The sequence below is a fragment of the Aspergillus homomorphus genome, assembly GCF_003184865.1.
Source record: "Aspergillus homomorphus CBS 101889 unplaced genomic scaffold BO97scaffold_25, whole genome shotgun sequence".
In the NCBI taxonomy this organism is placed as follows: Eukaryota; Fungi; Ascomycota; class Eurotiomycetes; order Eurotiales; family Aspergillaceae; genus Aspergillus; species Aspergillus homomorphus.
Window position 1 is genome coordinate 393,118 of NW_020291911.1, and position 22,873 is coordinate 415,990.

Consider the following 22,873-nt stretch of genomic DNA (forward strand, 5'->3'; position numbering starts at 1 on the left):
AAGGGGTGTTTGTTTGTTTTGTAAGCATGCACGCATGATGCAGGCATTGTTTGGGAAAGGAAAGTCACGAACTAATAGCCTCTAAAGGTATGTGTAGCCGATTCGTCGGGCGGGGTTTTTGCAGTCAATGCACATTCGGACCATGGAGGCTTTTAAAAACACAGTGCTGTTAGTTGTATATTTCGTGGCTCAATAGGAAATTCCCGTCCACTGTAGCAGAATTATCAGTGCTCGGGATCAGTTTTGTCAGACGGCAGCGCGCCCTCGAGTCGAGACGTACATAAGGCTGAGTACCAAAAGCAAGGGAATCGATACTAGTATCTACTCCAGCATAAAAACCCCGAGAAAAGTCAAATATATCCACGTCTGCATATTGAAGGCGCTCGAATCAACGCACAGCTATTAAGTATGTACAAGTGCAATACATTCGCAGTATAAACAGGCGAAGTCAAGGGTGGGAATCATTCATCAATCATGATCATCCTTCGAAAATGTCATTGTTGCTTTTTATCGTCTCCGCTTTTTCTTTTTCACCTCCGCCTCCTCACCACCATGGGAAATACCTCCCATGAATCAAACTAGGAACCGTCGTTAGGTTCACAGGACAGCAAGACCACCGACGACTGCGGCGCCGAGCATGCCCCAAGCAGCGGTCTGAAGAGGGACAGCGGCACCGGTAGAAGTAGCGGTGCTGCTCGAGCCGCTGGAGGAGGAAGAAGAGCTGCTGCCGCTGCTGCTGCTGGACGAGCCATCCTGCGCACCACCGGTGGGGGTGGACTCGTTGGCGGTCCGCTCGGCGGCGGCGCCGGTAAACTCGATAGCCTTGACGCCGGTGTTGTTCGAGCAGGTCGAAGGCTCATCGTAGGATACGGTCGAGGAGAATTGGATGTCGGCGCACTGTTGGTCGGTTTGTTAGCGAAACGCTTGCTTATATACATCACCAAAGTTTCAGGGATATGGAAGGGATGGCATACAGCATAGAGACCGCCGCTGGGATCGCCGTTGCTCTGCACCTGCAGGGTGGCGTTCATACCATCGGTGATGTTGGTGCCGAGGATGGACTCATCGAAGGTGACGTGGGGAAGGCAGAATGCGCCCAGGCCCTCAATCTCGAAGGTCTTGTGCAGGGTGATGTTGTAGTTGGTGCCGGGGTCGGTTCCCAGGGCGAGGAGGACCGTCACGGCGGTCTGGGAGTGGCCCATGGACAGTGCCACAGGGAAAGAGCCGGCAGACATGGAGATTTGAGTGCGGTTGGAGGTCTGGGCTGAGTCTCCGCAAGGGAAGTTCGGCATGGTGTCGGTGTTGCGTACGCGGCTCGTAGGGTACTCGAGCTTGAAATGCGCAGCCACCAGAGGGGCGAGAGCCGCCAAGGGAAGGATGGAGAGCTTCATGATGATGTGGTACCGCTTTGGGGGAACTGGATAGTGGAAGAGATACTGAAGAAAAAGGATTATGCTATGAGGGAAGAGGAGACTGTGAGAACTTTATAGAGGAATGGGGCCGATGTGAGAGGAATTGTACGGCGGCTTTGGCGGAGGCATCATGAATGGGGGAGTAGCTCTGCCAGGTCGGTTCCGCCATATGGATTAACTGCTATGACCGAAATCACTTAGTCTACAAGTAAGAGGACCCAGCATCAATTGGGTCCTAGATTAGCTCGAAGGCTTCTTTCTTTCTTTGTGTCTTTCACAGACTCTATGCAGGACTGGGCAGTGGGCAGTGGCACCCGCATTGGTATCTGGAAGGTATTGGCAAGTCCAGGCTGGAACGGGCCTCCGCTGACACTAATCCGCATGGGGTTAAGAAATGTGCTCATTTCTTCTCAGGGCGCGGCCAAATCCGAACCAGTTCCGAATCCACCTGGCACTGCATGGCAGCGTCAGGCTTATCAGATAGTAGTTTACATAGAGCTAGTAGCTATTGAACTGACTCGGGGTGGGAATCTTGCCTAAATTGTCTTGTCCACGAGAGAACCAGTTAGTTAGCTATATAAGTTGATTAACTATCGGACCCGAACTGAGAATATCGCTGATTGACTGGTTGCGGTAGTATAAGCCATCAGGCAAGCATCCCGTCCGAGTCACAAGTCATTGTCATTGCCATTGAACTTGGTACTCTACTTCAATTATCATACTGGCTACTTATCTTTCCACGTATATCATAAAGCGCACGATGTACATACCAAAGAAGTATCTGAATAATGTTCCGGACCCCTCCTTCGTTGCCTTTGTACGTGGTGGAACCAAGATTCATGTGCGGAGTAACCACGTCCCAGTCAGCACTCAACACCAAATATGACATCTCCATCTCGCATCAGACGATCATCGCACGCAGAAAGGTGGATATATTCAACTGGCCATGGCGCTCTTGGGCTTCCTTCAACGCATTTATTACATCCTCAATCCGCCTACTCCAGCGAAGAAAGATGACGCCATACGAATCGGTCTACTCGGAGCATCCAACATAGCGTGAGGCACACAGCCTGATATCTACCGAACTGCATCCTGTTGACCTGAGATAGCCCATACTCCGTGATCGCGCCGGCAGAGTCCCATCCAGAGGTCATTGTTGCAGCAGTGGCTGCCCGCGACTCAGCCCGCGCACGCCAGTATGCGAAGAAACACAACATTCCAATCGTGCATCGCTCATACCAAGGTATAAGCCATCATCCAAACCTCCATCGCACCTTTATATCCACCATGCACGTTGCACTTTGAACAAGGAACTTAACGCACCCTTAGACCTCCTCAACGACCCCAGCATTGACGCCGTCTACATCGCCCTCCCCAACTCACACCACTACGAATGGGCCCTCCGCTCCCTGGAAGTAGGCAAGCACGTCCTCCTGGAGAAACCGTCATGCTCCAATGCAGCCGAAGCCCGCGCGCTCTTCACCCACCCCCTAGCCACCGGGCCCAACGCTCCCGTCCTTCTCGAAGCCTTTCACCACCAATTCCACCCAGCCTGGCAGACCTTCCTGACGCTGACCCGCGAAACCCCATGGGGCGCCGGCACAGTGGTGGACACGAGCTCACAATTTCACCTCCCGAAGGGCTACATCCGGCCACATGACATCCGGTTCAAGTACGGTCTTTCCGGTGGATGCCTCATGGACGTAGCGACGTACCCGCTGTCCTGCGTACGACAAGTCCTGGGCCGAGAGTCAGCCCTCCTCGTCACAGACGTGCAATACACACCTTTCCCCTCATCAACCCGCACCACCACCGCCACCACCACGAAATCCCCAGCCTGCGAAGCAGAAGAACAAGACGAAGAGCCACAAATCGACACCGCCATCTCAGCAACATACCAAACCACCTCCGCACCAAACCACGCGCCCAAACGGGCACACATCGCCGGCGACCTCGCGCACACAGGCAGCTGGAACGCGATCCGGGCGCTGCCAAAATGGGTGCGATCGCTCTCCCTCCCAGGGCTCGCATGGCCAGAGACCGAAGCCATCCTGGCGGAGATCCTGGTGGCGTCGCAGGGCGGCACCGAGACGCAGCATTTCGTGCAGCGGACCGTCACGATCTGGAACATGATCCTGCCGACGGTGTACCACCGGATCGACGTGCAGGACCGACACACGCTCTACCGCAACGGCGCGCTCTCGAAGGCGTGGACGGAGGTGCAGTACCTCAAGGCGTATAACTGGCCCGATGCACGGGCGGAGACATATCGCGACTGGTGGACCACCTGGCGGTGTCAGCTGGAGGAGTTTGTGAATCGCATCAGGAAAAGGAAAGGGTCCGGCGTGTGGATCGATGCGGCGGAGAGTATTCGCCAGATGGAGGCGGTGGATCAGACGTATCGGCGCGCTGGGTTGAAGGTGCGGCCGACGAGGGCGTTTGAGGGTTGAGAGTCGAGACGCATTTTTTGTCTGACGTTGTGCTACATTGCTTATCGAGAGCAAATTAGGAGGTGTTGTTGTTGTTGCACGCTTAATTCTTTGTGATCTTCCTAAACCGCAATGGAGCAATGAGTGAGTGCTCTTGGCAGATACCCCTTTCCGCGCCAATGGCATGCGGTGGATCGGCGGGGTGATTATACCTCCTCGGTTCTCCAGCCGAGACGCAAACGAACTCCTTCCTGCATGTGGGATTCTGTCGTTGAATAGCATTCTTCAATGAGGCTTAGTTATCTATTTATCTAGTTCGCGCCCATAGCCCATCAAAGCCAAAATATGTACCAGTATCTTTCTGCATCCGTGTCTATGTATGTACAGCATACCACACCCCCAAAGGGCATAGACACCAGCTGTCGCCCAGCAGAGCAGTAAAAGTCGTAACAGTTCGTAAGTGGTGTGTTTGGTCTCAAAGGTATCTTCAACAATGCATGCTAAGCGCTATCAATGCATAGAGCAAAACGCCATCCATCCCAATATGAAAAAAAAAATGACAAGTACACCATGCGGGGCATACCACAGTGACCCCAAACTCCGGAATGCAAATCATAAATCAACCAAGTTTCAATGATCATGCTCACTCCCCTGAATATACCGCCCAACCGCCAGCTCACCGAGGAACGCCCCAGCAAGAACAGAGCAGAAGTAGCCGATGTTCATGGTCATGACGGCCAACATGCTGCAAGAGGGGGAAGGTAAAATCAGCAAAAGATTCGCGGAGATCGGGTTGCGGCGCTGGGGGGAAAGAAAAACGTACAGAAGATAAGAGACTCCCGTTATGACGAGGTAGATCAGGGCACGGGGCAGATCGACGCTGAAGCGCCAGGGGAGAGGCTCGCGGGTGGTGCGGCGGACGACGCGGACGTTCTCCTCGACGCCCTGGGCGGTGATGAGCGTGGCACCCTTGGCGTCCGGGTCGGCAGCGATGCGGCCCGCTTCGGTGGATTGGCCGGCCACGACGATGTAGCGGCGGCGGAGGTGGGCGCTGAGCCAGCGCTGCTCCATCAGGGCCTTGAAGGCGACGAGCAGGCGGCCGATGATCGCCAGCACGATCAGGAAGATGCATGTGCCGGCGTAGGTGCCGCTGCTGGAGGGCGTCCATTGCGAGGAGAAGAGTGCCGTGTCGTGGCTGTTCGTGAAGACCATGGCCATCGTCATCGAGGAGGACATTGATGAGGATGACGAGGAGCTGTGGTCCATGCTGCTCATGTCCATTGTGGCTGGCGGGTTGGATCGAATATCCGGTCTTCGATGGTCTGATAGAGTGGTATTGACTCGAGATCGGATATCAAGTACTGTATGCCAAGTTGACTCGGAACAGTGTGTTTATTTGTTGTATGGAGGAAGACCACGATTGCGCGAAGGACAGTTGAGAGAAGAAACAGACGAAATGAGAGAAAGAGTAGAAAGAGAGAGAGGGCCGACCCGCGACGATATCTTAGCCATGGCCGAGCAGCAATTCAATCTGGATTATTGACAACTCCATAAATTCTGGAGACCAGACCAGACCAGACACGAGGGCATTGGCATTTGAGAACCTGAATAGATTGCTTTGAGCACATTTTGGGTGGCCGCAACCAATGAGAGGCCTCGACACCGTCCAGCCAGGCCGAAAGCAGCGGACACACGGGCGGTGGAGGTGAGCAGATTATGACTCCGCTATTCCTGATTATTCCCAAACCAGGCAAGTCTTGCGCCCTCAAGGTCAAAATTAAAGCAGGTGAGAAGATTATTATCAAATACACTGATTGCCAAAGAAGATGTTGACTGGATCCAGCTCGACTCTTTGCTGCTCCCACGGAATGGTCCCGTTCCAGCCTTGTCGCTTATCTGTCAGTGTTTCTCTATAGGCATTCTGGTTTCAGGCTCCCTCCTTGTGTGCTCTCCTACTAGTAACCTTGGTATTCGTAAGACACCCATTCCAAACTAACTTAGTTGACCATCCTGTATTTTATAGTTTTATATATTTGCTTATTGTATAGTACATCATGACCGGCGTTGGGCCAGAGTCATTTCCAGCAATGTTCTCCTCCTCCAGAGGGTTTTTCGTGTCCTGCGGTACGACATCTTCGAGCTCGGTGGATTAATCAGTCGAAACACGTCAATGTGCTCCCGACCTGCAAACAAGGATGGCTCTCCCCAAACATTGCTAATATCACCAAGTACCTTCTGAAGAGTATAAGGATTCTCGCGCCGCAACATACGGTTCATACGACGGCTAGACCACCGGCGTTTTCCAAAAAGAATAGCAAGGCGCTGCCGGCACGCACGGCTGATGCTGCTTACCTTCAGATCGACTCCGTTACGCTCCAACTCCCGCAGAAGGATGAGGCCTCGTACCCATGGAACCTGGTCTGTGACCGGGTTGTAGCGGTTGGCGTTCGAGGAGACTCGCATCCTAAACCCCCAATGCACGAGAGCTCCCTGAAGTTGTTGGCTAAATATGGTGCGGAGGATGTCAGCATTCTCCTCTGCCGAAGATGGAGTACGACTAGGCCACACTCTACTGGAAGTTGAAATTATTTCCAACGGAATATCCTTCTGCTGTACGGTCGGAGAATATTGACGAGCCAGCCAAAGGCAGCAGTTCCGAAGCTCGGTCCAGGAATTTGTTTGACCTAGTCGTTTGATCAACTCGATCCAGAGCCCAGCGGACACAGTTGCCCCCAGAGGAATGACGCGTTGTAGCACACGAAAGACGAATGCCACTTCAGATGTTGGTGGCCGGTTCTGGCTTCGTACTGGTCCAGACCCAGGCCGTCGAGGTGTCAAGACATGCCTTATCATGAAGTCGATGCTTTTTTCGTCCAGGACCTCTCCGCGCAAAGTCAGTTCGTCAACCACTTTTGATGCCAACTCCCACTCGCCGGCTGCCAGGTGTTTTCGAAAATGAATGTTGAACAGATATGGCCCTTCATCGGCGACTTCGCTGAGGATTGCCAGAGTCAGGTTGTAGAGACGCAAATCGTGGCTGATGTAATAAGACAGCAAGAGGGATTCTTGTATACCCGCATCCTCCAGCACGTCCGGATGCTGGTCACTTCGAAGTAGATCTGCCAGAACAATGCCACGATTTTCGGCAGCTAGCTTGCGGACAAGGCGGGAAAAGATTGAGTCACCAATGGAAATACCTGCTTCCCGCAGCAGTCGAATTTTCTCTAAAATATCTTGTGTCCCATGCGCTCTCAATGCCATTTCCCGTAATGACTGTGGTCCGATGGATGTCGCGCCAAACATCTTGAGGCCAGAAAGAATGAGCTCGAATTTGAGAGCGTCGGTAGCGAATATGCGCGCGCCGAATTCATCCGGGACGGGCTTCAGTTGACGCGAAAGCTCTCCTTCGTTGAGGTTCACTGGCAATGCATGAGGCTGCCCAGAGTCTTCAACCTCAGAGGCTTTGATCTCACTGAGGAACCGAGAGTTGACATAAGCTCGCAGTTTCTGCCGGAATATTCGTAGGCCGCGCTTTTCCGCACCATGCATCACCGGCTCTATGTCTCTGTAAGAGCGGGGGTGATCGCCCTTACCGACTAAGAATAAATGCATGAGGACCAATTCCTGAGCAGAAAGATGATTTTTAAGAAGCGCAGACATGACAGGGACATATATCTGGTGACCTTCCACTGACCGGCAAATGTTGCGAAAAGCCGATAAGCTTGGCAGGAAGCCCTTGTGTTCGGTTTTGGACAGACTCGCAACGGTACTGACAGAGTGTTGAACGGCGACATCTGGTCTGAGAACATGCAAAACGTCATTCGGACATGCCAGATGTGGATCCTGAAGTCTTTGGTGCCATTCTTCAGCCTGATGGTTCATGCCGCGTTCAATGAACCCGCCGACAACACTTTCGTAGAGTTTGGGCCATCGTTTTCCGGTCGAATCCCACAGCTCTCGCGCATATTCAACCACCTCGGTGATCACAATTTCCCGCTTGAAACCGACGTTGACAAAGCTTTGCCAGAGAAAATCCGCCAGTTCCCCGTCCACTGGAAGTTGCACGCCGTCCACGCGATCTGTCAGAGCCTCCCAAATGGCCATTGTTCCTTGATCTCCATGATGCCGTTGACGGTAGCGTAAGAGCTCTACCCATAAATTGAAATCATTCCGGTGGAGTGGATTATCCACTAGACGAGTCCCGATGTCGCGTGTATGTCCAATATCCGACTCAAATTCTAGCTTGTCCGGTTGTAATCGGAATCGTGATAGGCGAGAGGGTGCCCTATTGGTGGAGGCTTCTCCAGGTTCAGCGTTGTCCTCTGCTTGCCTCTTTGGTGCCTTGATATTATGGACCTGAAAGCTCAATGTTCGCTTTGTTGATGGAGAGGAGCATTCCTGAGGAGCGGGGTGTTCTGAATTGGCAGTTGATACGTGTTGCTCCTGTTGAGTACTCTTTGTAAGACAGCGCAAGCATCTTGAATCGCGTCTAAGCTCGAATTGTTCAACTCCGACAGGCGCTGAGATCAGGGAGTCGAGAACCGAAAGAGCTGACGGTCTCCTCAGTAATCGAAGAAGAGCCGGGCGCATGAGTCTTGAGACGGAGAAGGAAAGAGAACAACGATAAATCTGACCATCGTCCTCATTCGCTCCCTAAGGGTATGTAAAATCTCTTCCACATGTGAAAATCGGTGGTAATTGAGCTCATGTGTTTGCACACCCTGGAGAATGCCGCGGAATCTACTTTTCTGGGGCCAGCGGCACTGCAGGACCTGACCAGGCTGTCTGTCAGCCATACCCTGTTGAGTTAGCTCTAGCATCTTATCACGTGAGAATTAATAAGCCTTGAATCTCAAAGGCGGAAGTGGGAGGAATAACATCACGTGACTAGACCATGGTCGGGTCCACACTTCACGACATCGACTGATCATTGTTACTGCTAATCTTCAAGCTGCCATTCTCGTCTCTATTCTCTAGATAACCTCGTTATTGTCGCATTTGCGCAACCGCCACAATGTTCCGCACCGCTCCTCGCATGGCTGGGTAAGTCCCTACTGCTTGTTCTAGTCTTTTACCTTCTCGCACGGCGTCTGCGCTCCCGATTCATGACTCGTTCGTCAGCTCGGTTCACGCACCATTGATCGGGCCATGACCACTGTTTCTGCCCCAATTGGCTTCCAGATCGCTGATATAGGCTGTAAATCTCTATAGATTCGTGTTCCGTGAGAACCGCGTCCCCTACTACCAGCGTCTTTTCCAGAAGCACGACGGCAAGCGTCAGTGGTACAAGGTTAGTCGGTCTGGCAAGGCGATATGGTAGCATGGAAGATCTCACCATCATCGTCATTCAACACAGACCGAGCGCAGCAACTACATCATGTACCCCTACCTCGTCTCCGTCTACGGCCTCGGCATTGGTGAGCAATTTTCGTCCTCGCGCTTCCGACGTACCCATACTAACATGTCTTCAGCTACCACCTACGCCATGGTCCGCATGGTTTTCGTAAGTGCTGCCCGCGAACATATCGCCCTCGATCGTTCTTGCTGGAGGGACTCAATACTGATCTGTACTATAGGGCCACAAGACCTTCTTCGGCAAGGAGTAAACGCCTAATACTACACCAACTATCATCCCGCAGCGTCTCGCGATGACATTCCTTGGCTCGACTTGGCGGTGCGATTGGGTTCTGTAACGGGTTGCCTGAGAGGAAGACTGGGATTATCGACGTTGTACATACGTTAAGCTAGGGCGTCAATGTGTGAAATCTTTCCTCGAATTTCCTGTCTCAGCTTGAAGTTCTACACCACATTCAATCCGTGCGGCTACGGAGAGCTTAATGTGCTTGCAGGGCGCGAGGAGCTGGTTTCGAAATGTACTGATACCTTAGACATGGGCTTGTGTCACGCTTTCAGCGTACAATTACTGCTTGGTGAACTCGCAGGACTCTTATGGCATCTCACATGGGTTGGTGGGTGTGAGCTTGCGTGCCGTAGTGGTGTTCTCCCTCGAAGGATCTTTGATCATGCCATATCGAATTCGGAGGAAGGGCTGCCAAACTTAAGTCAATGTTATTGGATAGAATTAGCATGCCTCATGATATCATCTACGTGAATGCACCACTTACTACCTAATCGTCAATTCGCTCGCTTATTACCGACATCGACTTACCAAAAGTCCTCTATCAGTAGCTAGTTATTGCTGCACTGGTCATTGGATTAGTCATCCATTAATTGCGGTTCATCCCGACCAGAGCGATCTTTCCATACACAAGCACAAGCATGCGCTAGTTACTCCCTAGCCATGTTGTTTTTGATGTCTTTGACTGAGGGTGACCTTGTTACATTTAATTCTCAATCCTCGGGCTATCCCCATCACCAATGACTCGCTCCTCTGGCTGATGTATAATGCACCCATCCCTCAATATTCATGTTCTTGACAACGCTACTGCAGCAGACTAAAACTCCTGTGGTAGACCAACACTTTCAGGATCATCAATAGAAGCAAGCCACATCAAATATTCTATTACTGGGTTGCACATAACTCAAAGAGTGTGGATATTATAAAAACATTGTGCTGGCATGGAATTTGAGTCCTCTACCCCTGAGCGGCCCGCTAAGCGAGTGCGACAAGCCTGTGAACCATGCAGGTAAGCCGGACTAGCTGACCCGAATCGTGCTTTATGACTTAGTGACGATAATTTATTGCAGACGGAAAAAGGCAAAATGTCCAGGGGAACAACCTAGCTGCTCTCTGTGTGCGCGATTGAATCAAACATGTACCTATGCTGGAGAGCAACGAAGGTCATTGACAAATGGCTCTCATCCTCCAGGAGGACCGGTCTCTGGCATATCCTCCTCGGAGACTAGGATTTCTCAGATATTAGTATGCTCAGTCACATTTTACTTCCACTCAAGCGCGGGCTTACCTCGTGTACTTATAGGAAGATCGCCTTGGAAGCTGGGAAGCCAAGATGAGCGAGTTTCTCGATGCCCTTGGGTAAGAAGTCACATTCCCGATGTTTCTACACAAGTGTCTGATGAATCTCTCGCCAGGCGAGATGCACCGAGTCGCACTCAACAGACAGTACCACTAACTAGGCCACTTGGTCTGGCCAATGCCTCGAATACATCGCCGCTGAATTCACTCACACCGTTACCTCGATGGGAAAAGGTATTATCTATAGCAGAACTGTATCTGCTTTACTGCGACTCTCAACCTCTCCCACTTTTTCAGAGGGAGAGTTTCTTAAGAAGCCTGCCAACTCGTGATCCAGAAATCATCTATGCCATAATGGCCTTGAGTGTACGGTTTTCGGATGACGAGGCCGCACGCCCCGAAGAACTCCCAACTCTCATCAACGGCTATACTGAAGTTGCACGAGGCCTGGTGATGAAAAGGGTTTCTGAAGGCCCGGTTGAGCTCTCGACCCTTCAGAGCCTGTGCCTACTCAGTTTAGTTGACTTTACCAGTAGGTATTCCGTCAATGGCTGGCACACACGCTTATTGACCAATTAAAACAGATGGCAATACACATCGCTCTAGTATTCATTGCAGCTTGGCAATGAACCTGGCACAGTGTGCTAACTTGGGCTCCGAATCGCAATCATTACAATCCTCTCTAGCTCGGGAAGAACGCAGGCGTTGCTTCTGGAGCATATGTTTGCTAAAACGTCTCCATGGTGTTGATGTCGACAATTTGGACTTTCCAGAGGGAAGCTTTCCCCATTTCCCCGCAAGCCCAAATAGGCCTCCGCCACCTAACTCACTAAGTGATGCGGTCGATGAAACCAGATCATCAGGAATGCAGGACCAGGGTATTCTCGCATACATGATCATGCTCAGTGGCGTGTTTGCAAAGACTGCGAAGTATGTCCGGCGTCATGGAAAGCCTGGGAAGCTGCCTCCTTGGTCGTCAGAATCAGATTATTCTGAAATCTTGGCTGCTCAAATGGACCTCGAGACTCAGATGCCTTACAGCCACAGATTCAAACCAGCTAGTCTCAGTGAAAGAACACTTGAAGAACTTCAAGCTAGAAGAGACTACTGGGGCCCCTGGCTATTGAACCAATTCTTGTACCACACAATTCTGTGTCTGGTCAACCACCCGCTTCTTCTTTCACTCAGTCTCAGAAATTTCCGAAGTACCATTCCCGAGATATTTCTCCAGCATAGCTCGGACCTCATTTCATCACATACAACTTGGATCATACACTTCATCAACTTCTTCGAAGAGAAAGGCTTTACAATCTCGGATCCGTTCCTTGGGTATAGCGCCGCGGTGGTAGCAACAATTGAACTGCAGCTTAGCTTCACCGAGAATGCTGCCATTCGTGATGAAAAGCGGGAACGGTTCTACAGGTGTGTTAGATTTGTGCAAAGTCTAGGTCAGAAATGGCCTCACATGGCGCGATTGGTGAGCTGATACATATGTCTCCTTCACAATCCGGCAGCTAATTGAAATTGTGTCTCTAGGCGGACAGGCTACATAAGCTGGAATATGCGGTGTCTGCATCCTACCAACCAGCGTCGGGATCACAGAATAAGTATCTACTCATTGATCTGTCCCGGTTCTGGGAGATCCTTGAATACTCCTCCAATAGTGACACCGACTCGGCTCGCCGTATGTTTGGCGACTCTTTGTACTCCGAACCTCCTACGATCGCGGCTGAAGTATCGCAAACATCGCCCTTGCCTGAACCTTTCCGTCTACATTCCCATCACACCTCAGCCTCATCACCAGGCTCGCAGCTCAATCTTCATACACCGCTCCTGGCAGGTGGACAGTATTCAATGGGGTCTATGGGCTCGCCCCAGGCCCCGGATCCATTGGATGATGAGTTCTCAATCTTGGCAGCGAATTTTTTTTCCCAAGCCCAAGACTTCTTGCCGAGGGGTGATTGCAGAGATACTTTCGGCCATCTCTGATACCTAGTTCCACACCAAGGATATTAGTTGCATTCGTGGATGATGGCAAGGAGAAAGGTGCGCTTAATATTGCCCGCTAGCTATCTGTAGAAAGTCGAAATTCCAATGCTTGGGGTCTACGAACCGTTGAGCATGCAAGACATGGGGCGCACGCTCTGAGAGGCTTGGAATTGAATTTTATATACATTATCATGAAGTTTGTACACTCGTCTATATCGACTTGGTCCCTTTCCGCTACTGGTCGGGCTCAACCTTTTAGTGCCTCCCTGAAAATCCGGACAAAGGTCCAAACCTCACTAAAAGTGTTGTACAGCGGAACGGGTGCCACACGCACTACGCCTGGTTCCCGTTTATCGCAGACGATCCCGGCTTCCTGCAGCTTTTGGGCTACATTCTGCAGCAGTCCAGGCTTGAGCAACAGACTAAGCTGGGCTCCTCTTGCTTCATGATTCGTCGGAGTAATGATGCGGAACGGTCTCGACTCTTCATCATAGTCCTTCAGCAGCAGATACTCAAGGTATGCGGTCATCTGAATCGACTTCCGGCGAAGTTCCGCCATTGACGTGCCATCAAAGACAGATAAGGCAGCACACAGAGCTGCGAGATCGATGGCCGACGGGTTCGAGATCTGGAAGCCACCAGCACCACGGATGGGCTTGAAATCTGTGACGGATCGATTGTCAGCTCACCATAGTATGAAGAGAAATTCGTTCCTCTCCAGAGGGGTGAGACTTACTGTTATCCATCTTGAATCTGACTGACCGGTCGCCGCCGTACCATCCAGTCAAACGATGACGGAACTTTAGGGAGTCTTCTCCTTCGCGGTAGTCGACCTGGCCATGCTTCTCGTGGACGAAAAGTCCGCCCATCGCCCCCGGGCCCGCATTGCCATATTTGTATGTGCACCACGCCGCAAAGTCAACGTTCCAGTCGTGCAGCTTCAAATCCAGATTAGCGTATGCGTGAGCTAGATCCCATCCGACAATGAGATTTCGCGAGTGTGCATAGTGGGTAATCTTCTTGATGTCAAAGAACTGTCCCGTATAGTATTGGATGCCCGGAAGAAGAAGAACAGCTGATTCATCAGCATGCTCGTCGATGAGGGACAGAATTCTTTCTGTCGAGATCTCGTACTCGCCCTCCTCAGGGCCGATCAGCACCATGGACTGTTTGGGGTCCAGATCATGCCAGGCAATCTGCGATTCGATAGCGTACTATGCCACAGTTAGCGCGAATTGACCCGAGGTGTTTCGCGAAAGGGTCTCTGCGTACGTGATCACTGGGGAATGCTTTCCAGTCCAGGATGATCTTATGCTTGGTGGCAGTGGGTTTGTAGAAGCTGGCCAAAAGCAGGTGGAGGTTCGTCGTCAGGGTTCCCATGGCTGCCACTTCCTCGGGCTTGGCTCCGACAATCTTGCTCATGGAAGCAGCAGCTTGCTCTGAAAGCAATTGCCATTGTCTCAATGGAGAACCCTCCAGATCCGTGAAATGGCCGCCGACTCCGATCGACGCCCAAGTGTCGAGCTGTGCTTCGACAAACTTGACCGTAGCTTTCGGTTGGATCCCAAGCGAATTACCGCAGAAGTAGATACACGGCTCCGAGGAGAGCCCTGCCAACATCATCAGTAACCATCTGGAACAGCCGGGTCAGTTGCTTTGACACTTACCGGGCTTGGTGAGTTTCTTGGAAGCAATGTCGGCCTTTGATGGGATGATGAATTTGTCCCTGAATGCAGCTAGATGATCTTGTGCGTCAAGTTGGGCTGCATACTCAGGCGTTGCGGCCTCCTCGGTGAAGGTAGGCTTCGACATGGTGGTGGTGGTTGAGGTATAGGTAGTGAAGAACGGTGAGTTTAGAGACTTGGAGTGAAATTCTACCCAGAGTGGTCTCTAGCGACATCCCTTGATTATCATATATTTATAACTAGTCAACTAAGGAATGACGATGGATGTGTCTCTGGTTGACCCGGACCGGATGCCGTTCCGTTTCCGCCTCAAGATCCGTGATTCGCGATAATGACCCATCTAGCTATAACATAAAGTTCCGGATATTATTCTGGAACTTAAACTCAGTGATTGACACAGTCCTTGCATTTCTCTGCAGATTATCATCGGCACTTACTGACTGGTGGTACGATACATTGTCACAACATCCTCACGACCTCTACTATAGCCCGCTCCGGATCCGGGATTGCCCCGATTCATGCACTTGTTGAGATACTATATAATTACCGTTGCCGGTGCCCCTCATGTTGATGAGAATATCCATCTGAGTATTACAGTCTCTCAACTTTCTTCACATCCTTCAAAATGTTGAACACACCAGGCGTCTCCTTTGAGCAGTACGCTCTTTCCCTTCAGAATGGTTTCCTCCCAGAAAGCCCTCCTCTACAGCAACTATCCGACCCATACTACTTGCCATGGGAAAGCATCGTCTCTGATCTGCCGGCTCGTATCAAGAATCGAGCGATAAGACAGGCTGTCAATGAGATGCCAATTCTGAACACCTCCAAGCTTGGATCTGAACCGGAATGGAGAAGAGCATACTCTGTGCTTGCCTATCTTACTCATGCTTACATCTGGGGCGGAGACGTACCTAGCGAAGTAAGAGAGCTTCCTTGTGGATTTGTATTAGTCATTTATTGTTGGTGTTGTTGCTGATCTGACTTGTTCAATTTCAGGTGCTACCACCCCCCATCTCACGGCCTTTTCTTGAGGTATCGAAACATCTAGAGCTCCCGCCGTGTGCAACATATGCAGCTCTCAATCTCTGGAACTTCAAGGTCTCACAAGACGATACTGATCTCACCGACCCCGATAACCTATTTGTCATCAACTCGTTTACTGCCACTAAAGACGAGGAATGGTTTTTCGTACTTTCAGTTGCTCTCGAGGCCAAGGGCGCACAGCTTATTTCACTGATGACCAATGCTATTCAGGCCGCCAGTGCGGACGATGCAGCGCTGGTGAAATCCCACCTTGACCAACTGAGCGATGGACTTGTCGAGCTTGGAGAGCTTCTGGAGCGTATGTATGAGCACTGTCAGCCAGCGGCGTTCTACCATCAACTACGACCTTTCCTGGCAGGTAGCAAGAACATGGCGGCAGCTGGACTGCCCAGGGGTGTGTACTACGATATGGGAGAGGGCGAGGGGGAATGGCGTCAGCACAGCGGCGGCAGCAACGCTCAGAGCTCTCTGATACAGACATTTGATATATTCCTTGGTGTGGTGCATCATGCCACGGGAGAAGCAAAAGGCTCGGACGGGAAGCCCCCAGTTGTTTCTAAGGGTGGATTCATTGAGGTATGTGCCAGTCTCCGAAATCGACTGCTTAGTGGTGTTAACTTCTGGGATCCAGCAAATGCGCAACTATATGCCAGGCCCCCACCGTCGCTTCCTCGAGATGATGGTCCGCACGGCTAATATTCGCTCTTACGCTCTCAGCTACAAGGCTGGCTCACCTGTGCGGGATGCATACAACGAAGCCGTGATGTCACTGGGAAGGTTCCGAGACAAGCATGTCAGGATGGTGACACGATACATCATTAGGCCTGCGCGTGCGACGCCCCCAAGTGAGACTTCTTCGCAGCTCAACCTGGCGACCACGACGTCCACGCGCATGGAAAGCTGGAATGGGCAGGGGGTCACCGATGGAGTCCACGGCACTGGAGGAACTGATTTGATTCCCTTCCTGAAGCAGACACGAGATACCACAAAAGCTGCAGCTTGCTATTCGGATTGAAACGTGGCGGCGGCGGCGGCGGCGAAACGAGAACTATGACCTCCTGTATTCAAGGTGTGACTCGCTTTTTGAAAGCATGAGAACCGCATGACACGATAAACAACCATCTCTTCTTCAAGATTTTGCTAGGTGATACTAAGCACCGACTTCGTATTCTACCTACACACACTACTACGAGTCTTCAGCCCCGAGACACGTTGCACCCCCTTTGCCCCAACGTTATCGTGAGATGGACAACAAGGACACCCATGCTCCACAACCCTATAATACTTGAAGATCACCATATAATTCTCAGCAACCAAGCCAAAAAGCTACAGCATCCCTCCCCGAGGGACATAACATATCAACAGTCAAATACCACCCCAGCAGAAAAAGCCTTACTCGTGTCGCAAAAAAGGCGCACAAATACGAAAAGGAAGTGCCTCGAACGAATCAGTACCCCTATGAATCATGTAACGCAGGATCGGGGTCCTAGATCCACCATGTACGATGACATCCTTGATCGGCATTCCCTGTCGCGTCGTGCATATGGCGATAAGCTCCCGACTCGGACCTGCACCACGAGTCAGCAGTTTTTTTTGTTTCTCGAAGCGAGACGGATCCGGAGGCGGAAGCGGATCCGGACCGCGGGTTCTTACAACGGCGGGAACCGTCGGTGACCGGAGATGGGGGCAGATACGGAGGAAGGGGGTTGGACCCCGGCCCGCGGTATTACTTATCTCTTTCCTTTTTTTTTTTTTTTTTTTTTTTTTTTTTTCTCTCTGTTGATGACGTTGCTCATATGAAGTGACGTTGTCGCTTGTGGTTTGATTTGTTGATTGTTATTTATTATGGGGCTTGAGTGGCGTAGTAAGTCGGAAGGTTGAAGAAGCTAGTATTCTCTGTGGATGGAGCTGTGGCTGGCCGTTATCGATAAACTAGAATGAAGTATGGGTGTATCGTGGTGTCTTCCAAGGAAATCACGCTTTCAAGAGACTTGGTTGGAAGGGGGGAGTATAGGCGATATTGTGGCATGGATTCTGTCCTCTTGCCTGGAAGCTTTTATTCGGGAGATTCTTCTTCTTCTTCTTCTTCTTGAAAGAGCTGATAAGTGGATCGCCTGGAGAAAGAGAACATGGGACAGTATTTTGAGGTAGAGTGAATGTTTTGATATGTCATGTCCTTCTTCCGGGTTGAAATAAGGCAACGATAATTTGAACAACCGTCCCCGGGCCACAAGAGTAATTCATGGACACACTGGCAGTCTATAATCCATCCAAGTATCCGGTCGTCGCGCGATGGTTCACCCTGGATGTGCCGAGAAGCTTTATGATCATCACTCCAGAAACTTAAAATATATTTTGTGGGGTAAGCTCAAGCTACCCCAGTGCGACTATACTTCCGAACCAGCACTATCAAGTTATACTGAATACCCATCCACAAGCTACTTGATGCTCTCACGATTTCAAAGGGCTTATGACTACCAACTCTCTTCGAGATACATCAGTTGACTTCCCAACCACGCACATGAGGATGTCGTTTGACCGGCCAGAATGCCCGGAAGCCTGAAGCATGCATGCAGCATTGGAATTCATCCTGGGTAAGGGGGGTCACGGTCGGCGATTGGAGCCTAATACTCACTCGGCGACCCATTATCGCATCATCGAGGGTGATATGACGATTTTCACCGCAATTCTCGGTTATTGAGCCATGGGAAACAGACAAGTGTTGCAAAGACATTGGTCTTCTGGGCGCGTTGATAATGCTGTTGTCTGGGAAGTGGATTTATAAGTCCCGTGCGATATAGCGAGGAGGGTTGGCAGGGATGATTGCCAGTGCCTCGTCTGGGTCAATATAGGTTAGGTGCTGATCTTATCTGTAGGCATGGCCATCGCAATATGAGATCAGCTAGAACTGGTGTGGACAACACAGGCAACCGCAACGGACAGCAATATCTATCATTCCTGGCTCATCAATGCGATGCGCTGTCTTTTGTTGTGAACATGCTATAGACAAAAGGAACAAGCGCAATCGCACGGAAATCAGACACTGGCGATTCTATATAATCTGAAAAAAGAAAAGCATTCTCTGGCCTTTAGCTTGCCGGCGCATTGGGCACTTACACGCCGTCATAATACTGTCGACAACTAGGTTTTGTACTCGCTCACGAGAATCCGGCCGAAGACCGAATGAGCACATTGTGTTAATGTTTTCTGACGCTCATGACTATCTCACGCAACTCAGTCCGGCGGATTCAACGTGTCAGATGCTGCTGCATGGATAGCAACTCCAAGACCAGTGTCCACTCCAATGAGACAGAATTTGGCACATTCGCTTCGAAAGGTAGAATATCGGTTCGTTGACAGTGCTATGCATGTAGCCCTTGCGGGATCAATGCGAATCTCTAGCAATGGCAATGCGCTCTACTCAATCCTCCGCTCAGGGGTCGAGTCTATCATCTAGACCTGTTCGGACAGAGCAGGCCTTATTCCCATTAGGTAACTATAGCATATGGAGTCATGGTTGCCGCGGGTCTTAGCTGGATTGTCGCTGTTCCGTTTGTGACAAGGGGCTTGAGATCCTCGGAGAAATTGTAGTAGATGGCATTGGTGAAAGAACAGTTTTCGTCATGCCACATGAAGCTGCGTAACTCATATTCAAGAGTTGAGATGTCCATTGCTCGGGTTATCGTCGGTTATCGTCGTGCCAGTGCAGAGAGAGCACATCATTGGCTGGTGACTTAACGGTTCCACTGAATTAATCGTCAATCGCCGACCGAACAGTCCGGTCGGCGACTGACATATGTAGACTCAAAAAAGATCATGTCAAGCAGCTTTATAAAAACTCCCAGTTGGTTACAACCATAAGTTAAAAGAATTAAGACAAAATTGACTAGCCTAGAGCTTACAATCTCGTATTCAATCTACCCACTTACCACTTCTGCCTGTTCATCGCTATCGACTGCCAATCATGTCTTCAACCTTGCTCGCTTCCAACCTCACATCCCCTCCGACCACGAAAGACAGCCTTACGTCGCCGCAGAATGAAGAGTATACCTTTGACCAGCTAGTCCAGGATCTGAAAGTGTACCTGGGTAGCTCGAGGGGCATTGGTACCGATCAAGTCGACCACCGTGTCCTTATGGCATTCATGTCCAAATATGCCTCCAACCCGACAGACTGGTCTCGTTTCACCAAGAACGACCCAAGCAAGAATTATACACGCAACCTAGTCGCCAATATCAACGGCCAGGCAAATCTGGTAAGTCATGCTCATGCCACGTTAGGCCATTTGTTCCCGGCTGACCATCGAGACAGTTAGTCTTAGTCTGGAACCCACAAAAGGGATCTCCGATTCACGATCATGCAAACGCGCATTGCATCATGAAAATCCTCGCTGGCGAGCTGAATGAAGCAGTCTATTACACCCCGGATCCTGAACAGGGCCATGACGCCCCCTTGAAAGTGAAGAAGGATACAACATATAGAACCGATGAAGTGGCCTATATTTGTGATCAGATTGGTTTGCACCGGGTCATGAATCCTCGCAGTGACCAGGTTGCAGTCTCCCTTCACTGTATGTATATACTTCACAAAACAGATGCCTCACGAGCGTTGGCTGACCTTGAACAGTGTATACGCCCCCCAATGCAGCGGATTTCGGCTACAATATCTATGATCGAGAGTCGGGGCGTAAAAGTCATGTCTACCAGGCGTAGGAATTGTCTTCATCTGGCTTATGGAGCGGTGCAAATAATGAATAATGAACTAGATTAATGAAATAAACTTTAGCTCATCATCGATGCAATAATGGTAGACAAAGTAGGATGACTAGCGGAAGTAGTGCATGCAGTCAGGTGACAGAGCGTCATGCATAACTATTGCTGAGTCATACCGTAGCAATGTGTTTTTGCGTCAATCGCCGCTCAACTTCGGCCGGCCTTTGGTCCTAAAATATGCTTCTGTTTCTTTATTGCAACCGAAAATATGCCGCATCTCCGAACATGTGACTCTTTTTCTGTCCCTCTCTGTTTTCTTCAGACGCTGTAGTTTCATAGCAGTGAATTCTGTGTAGGGTCCCTTTTCCATCTCGTGGCTCGCACGCATCATGGTCCGCCCAGCACCACTTGCCTGCACGGAGTGTCGCAAGCAACACCTTAAGTGCGACGCAAAGACGCCCTCCTGCTCCCGTTGTCTTGAGAATCGCTTGAATTGCCTGTATCTTCCCTCGCGACGTGGGGGAAGGCGAAAGACTCGAGATGCGACTCGACCGCAGCCTGCAGCAACTACACCTAATTATCCTCGTATTTTGCAACAGCCGATGACTTCGCATTTACCTACTCCAGACACGATCATTACTCACCACCCTTCTAGTGTCAACATGACAGAAGTATCACCTTCTTCCTCGGAACAGCAGGATCTGGCTATTCAGATACCGGAGGTTGTGCAAGATCCAGCCGAGTCCGACGCCCGGCTGGTCCGTTTGTATTATGAGAATTTTCACTCTGCGCACCCAATTCTGGTCCCCGCGCCTCTGTATGACGAGCGCAGATATCCGAGATATTTACACGAAGTTGTCGTCTACATCGGAAGCCATTTTTTGCCGCAGTCGAGTGCTTCGCTATCTGAGTCAACGTCGGCAGAATTGAGCGCCAGCGGTGAGAGGACTCCATGCAAAGTTCAGGCCCTGTTGCTTTACTCCATCTTGCTCTGCGCTCGTGAGGAATGCGCGCAATCCCACACCATGTTCTCAGCTGCGGTTGACATCGCCCTGGAGCTGGGGATGTACCGGCGAGACTTTGCGACAACATCGTGCAACGAAAGAGACGTTGAAGCAGAAAGTTTGCGCCGGACTTGGTGGGAACTCTTCACGGTGGACGTCTATATGGCAGCCTTGCAGAAGAAAGTCGTGCTGCGATGCAGTAGCGTTCCCTATGATGTTGCCCTGCCTTGTGAGGAATCCGTTTACGCCAATCACTCGAATATACCGACTCCACCAACGCTCGCTCGGTTCAACAAACGCATATTCACTGCTACTGATGATGACGGAGAGGCTGACCAGTCTCGCTATTCCTCCTTCAGCTACCGGATTGAAGCTGTGTGCATTCTAGCTCGTGTTATCGTGCTTAATAGTCTCCCCGAGACGCATAGAGACCACCTGCAAGCCGTGGAAAATGCGCTTGTCAGCTGGACAAACCACCTCCCACCAAGCAAAGTGGATATTGTGGATATGTACGGCAGTGTTGATGAGATGCTTTTTCAGGCTCATACAACAATTCATTACGCTGCAATGCTTCTGCATCTGCCCAGAAGCAATCTGCGACCTGCTTTGCCAGATACAGGGGTCCCGATCAGCCCTGTAATCCCATCTCGCCTTTCGCCGTCTTTCACCCGACATGTTCACGACATCAAAGCCACGGAGGCATCCAAGCAGCTGTCTAACCTTCTTTCCGTGCGGCCAAGCGTTCAGAGATATAGTCCGTTTGTCGTGTTCGGACTTGTACTATGCGGCATGGTGCAGCTTGCGACCAGTCGAATTCATCCACCCGAGTGTTCAGATCACCACTGTAACCGCATCATACTTGTGCTCGGCTGCCTGAAGACGTTGAAGAATAAGTGGCCTGTCGCGAACAGGGCTCATCATTACCTGAGGAATGCAGCGGCAGAAACGTTCACGGCTTGGATCGAGTCCCGTTATCCGCAGGCCAGTAGCAGTGCAACGTCCATTTCTCGCAACGAGGCTTCAAGCAATTCCTCGACCATAGACAGCAGTTCTTGGATTGTTGCTCCTGGAATTCCAGGTGCTCTGCGCTCGGCGGACGCGGACGTTCAAGGACTCTTTTCACCCGGGCTACTCTCGGCTTACATTGATCCCACGTGCAGTGAGCCACTGCTTTTGCACACGATGCCAGACCTTGACTTCACATGAGCATGGTTTACACCATGAAGCAAAACTCGGTTGTCGATGGCTTGATGTCCTTAGAACCTGTTCGCAGCAATGGTGCATCACGCCAGAGAACTGACTCTTTGAGCACATGGCCAAGCTCACAGTACCCCACTCCACATGGATGACCTCATCGAATCTATCGTCGCCCCCTCATTACGGCGTGGGGGACTGGAAAACCAACCGGCTCGATCGGGGCGGACTCTTCCACTTCTCAATCTGTTATGAGCAGGCCGACAACGCTTGCAAGTGAGACCACAGATGTATGAATCATCGCATGTAGATCGAATCACACAGGACTACCTCCCTTCCCGTGTCTGTTGTCTCGTGTGAAACCTGCCGCGGAAGAGAAAAAGAAGCCTGTACCAGAGAAATACATTTTGTCCCTCGAGCAGTTTGAAAAAGCTCGGTCATCGTTCTCGGTATCGCAGGTGGCTTGT

At 50.9% G+C, this 22,873-nt stretch overlaps 10 protein-coding genes across 10 annotated transcripts; 6 read left to right on the forward strand and 4 right to left on the reverse strand.

Annotated features, from left to right (window-relative positions):
- Positions 1-363: 363 nt before the first annotated feature.
- BO97DRAFT_471344 (putative GPI anchored protein) lies at positions 364-1,529 on the reverse strand. Its single transcript, XM_025700040.1, has 2 exons — positions 975-1,529; positions 364-897 (listed from the first exon to the last, which is right to left on the reverse strand). The coding sequence occupies exons 1-2, from the start codon at positions 1,389-1,391 to the stop codon at positions 598-600; spliced, it is 717 nt and encodes a 238-aa protein (XP_025550206.1). The 5' UTR covers positions 1,392-1,529; the 3' UTR covers positions 364-597.
- Positions 1,530-2,358: 829 nt separating this feature from the next.
- BO97DRAFT_371522 (Gfo/Idh/MocA family protein) lies at positions 2,359-4,017 on the forward strand (the record flags this gene model as incomplete). Its single annotated transcript, XM_025692825.1, has 3 exons — positions 2,359-2,468; positions 2,522-2,655; positions 2,742-4,017. The coding sequence occupies 3 exons, from the start codon at positions 2,359-2,361 to the stop codon at positions 3,860-3,862; spliced, it is 1,365 nt and encodes a 454-aa protein (XP_025550207.1). The 3' UTR covers positions 3,863-4,017.
- A 454-nt stretch (positions 4,018-4,471) lies between these two features.
- On the reverse strand, positions 4,472-5,107 carry BO97DRAFT_348295 (copper transporter family protein; the record flags this gene model as incomplete). The annotated part of the gene is made up of 2 exons (XM_025691881.1): positions 4,472-4,586; positions 4,665-5,107. 2 exons carry the CDS (start codon positions 5,105-5,107, stop codon positions 4,472-4,474), a joined length of 558 nt encoding a protein of 185 aa, XP_025550208.1.
- A 535-nt stretch (positions 5,108-5,642) lies between these two features.
- On the reverse strand, positions 5,643-8,557 carry BO97DRAFT_478897 (uncharacterized protein; the record flags this gene model as incomplete). Its single annotated transcript, XM_025700653.1, has 3 exons — positions 6,194-8,557; positions 5,839-5,851; positions 5,643-5,737 (listed from the first exon to the last, which is right to left on the reverse strand). Exons 1-3 carry the CDS (start codon positions 8,429-8,431, stop codon positions 5,643-5,645), a joined length of 2,346 nt encoding a protein of 781 aa, XP_025550209.1. The 5' UTR covers positions 8,432-8,557.
- A 298-nt stretch (positions 8,558-8,855) lies between these two features.
- Positions 8,856-9,447, forward strand: BO97DRAFT_348173 (cytochrome c oxidase subunit 7; the record flags this gene model as incomplete). Its single annotated transcript, XM_025691876.1, has 5 exons — positions 8,856-8,884; positions 9,053-9,131; positions 9,198-9,258; positions 9,313-9,344; positions 9,418-9,447. The coding sequence occupies 5 exons, from the start codon at positions 8,856-8,858 to the stop codon at positions 9,445-9,447; spliced, it is 231 nt and encodes a 76-aa protein (XP_025550210.1).
- Positions 9,448-9,995: 548 nt separating this feature from the next.
- BO97DRAFT_393130 (putative C6 transcription factor) lies at positions 9,996-13,010 on the forward strand. Its single transcript, XM_025693906.1, has 6 exons — positions 9,996-10,488; positions 10,550-10,724; positions 10,783-10,838; positions 10,895-11,310; positions 11,363-12,255; positions 12,315-13,010. The coding sequence occupies exons 1-6, from the start codon at positions 10,421-10,423 to the stop codon at positions 12,765-12,767; spliced, it is 2,061 nt and encodes a 686-aa protein (XP_025550211.1). The 5' UTR covers positions 9,996-10,420; the 3' UTR covers positions 12,768-13,010.
- BO97DRAFT_393132 (kynureninase 1) lies at positions 13,001-14,636 on the reverse strand. The gene is made up of 4 exons (XM_025693907.1): positions 14,435-14,636; positions 14,040-14,377; positions 13,504-13,981; positions 13,001-13,430 (listed from the first exon to the last, which is right to left on the reverse strand). Exons 1-4 carry the CDS (start codon positions 14,577-14,579, stop codon positions 13,015-13,017), a joined length of 1,377 nt encoding a protein of 458 aa, XP_025550212.1. The 5' UTR covers positions 14,580-14,636; the 3' UTR covers positions 13,001-13,014.
- Positions 14,637-14,845: 209 nt separating this feature from the next.
- Positions 14,846-16,568, forward strand: BO97DRAFT_112090 (indoleamine 2,3-dioxygenase). Its single transcript, XM_025689909.1, has 3 exons — positions 14,846-15,371; positions 15,449-16,072; positions 16,128-16,568. The coding sequence occupies exons 1-3, from the start codon at positions 15,078-15,080 to the stop codon at positions 16,509-16,511; spliced, it is 1,302 nt and encodes a 433-aa protein (XP_025550213.1). The 5' UTR covers positions 14,846-15,077; the 3' UTR covers positions 16,512-16,568.
- Positions 16,569-19,367: 2,799 nt separating this feature from the next.
- BO97DRAFT_478900 (cysteine dioxygenase type I) lies at positions 19,368-20,272 on the forward strand. Its single transcript, XM_025700654.1, has 3 exons — positions 19,368-19,751; positions 19,808-20,066; positions 20,123-20,272. Exons 1-3 carry the CDS (start codon positions 19,461-19,463, stop codon positions 20,206-20,208), a joined length of 636 nt encoding a protein of 211 aa, XP_025550214.1. The 5' UTR covers positions 19,368-19,460; the 3' UTR covers positions 20,209-20,272.
- A 178-nt stretch (positions 20,273-20,450) lies between these two features.
- On the forward strand, positions 20,451-22,662 carry BO97DRAFT_112105 (Zn(II)2Cys6 transcription factor). Its single transcript, XM_025689910.1, has one exon. It carries the CDS (start codon positions 20,598-20,600, stop codon positions 22,416-22,418), a length of 1,821 nt encoding a protein of 606 aa, XP_025550215.1. The 5' UTR covers positions 20,451-20,597; the 3' UTR covers positions 22,419-22,662.
- Positions 22,663-22,873: the final 211 nt, after the last annotated feature.

Bases quoted from the DNA above. Each gene is read 5' to 3' on its own strand.
- BO97DRAFT_471344 (XM_025700040.1), bottom strand. From the start codon at position 1,391: ATGAAGCTCTCCATCCTTCCCTTGGCGGCTCTCGCCCCTCTGGTGGCT. The intron at 898-974 runs GTATGCCATCCC...ACCGACCAACAG, and splicing joins CCAGCGGCGGTCTCTATGCT to TGCGCCGACATCCAATTCTC.
- BO97DRAFT_393132 (XM_025693907.1), bottom strand. From the start codon at position 14,579: ATGTCGAAGCCTACCTTCACCGAGGAGGCCGCAACGCCTGAGTATGCA. The intron at 13,982-14,039 runs GTACGCAGAGAC...ACTGTGGCATAG, and splicing joins AAGCATTCCCCAGTGATCAC to TACGCTATCGAATCGCAGAT. The intron at 13,431-13,503 runs GTAAGTCTCACC...GATCCGTCACAG, and splicing joins CAGATTCAAGATGGATAACA to ATTTCAAGCCCATCCGTGGT.
- BO97DRAFT_478900 (XM_025700654.1), top strand. From the start codon at position 19,461: ATGTCTTCAACCTTGCTCGCTTCCAACCTCACATCCCCTCCGACCACG. The intron at 19,752-19,807 runs GTAAGTCATGCT...CCATCGAGACAG, and splicing joins TCAACGGCCAGGCAAATCTG to TTAGTCTTAGTCTGGAACCC. The intron at 20,067-20,122 runs GTATGTATATAC...GACCTTGAACAG, and splicing joins GGTTGCAGTCTCCCTTCACT to TGTATACGCCCCCCAATGCA.
- BO97DRAFT_112090 (XM_025689909.1), top strand. From the start codon at position 15,078: ATGTTGAACACACCAGGCGTCTCCTTTGAGCAGTACGCTCTTTCCCTT. The intron at 15,372-15,448 runs GTAAGAGAGCTT...GTTCAATTTCAG, and splicing joins GCGGAGACGTACCTAGCGAA to GTGCTACCACCCCCCATCTC. The intron at 16,073-16,127 runs GTATGTGCCAGT...TCTGGGATCCAG, and splicing joins CTAAGGGTGGATTCATTGAG to CAAATGCGCAACTATATGCC.
- BO97DRAFT_393130 (XM_025693906.1), top strand. From the start codon at position 10,421: ATGGAATTTGAGTCCTCTACCCCTGAGCGGCCCGCTAAGCGAGTGCGA. The intron at 10,489-10,549 runs GTAAGCCGGACT...AATTTATTGCAG, and splicing joins CAAGCCTGTGAACCATGCAG to ACGGAAAAAGGCAAAATGTC. The intron at 10,725-10,782 runs GTATGCTCAGTC...GTGTACTTATAG, and splicing joins CTAGGATTTCTCAGATATTA to GAAGATCGCCTTGGAAGCTG.
- BO97DRAFT_112105 (XM_025689910.1), top strand. From the start codon at position 20,598: ATGGTCCGCCCAGCACCACTTGCCTGCACGGAGTGTCGCAAGCAACAC.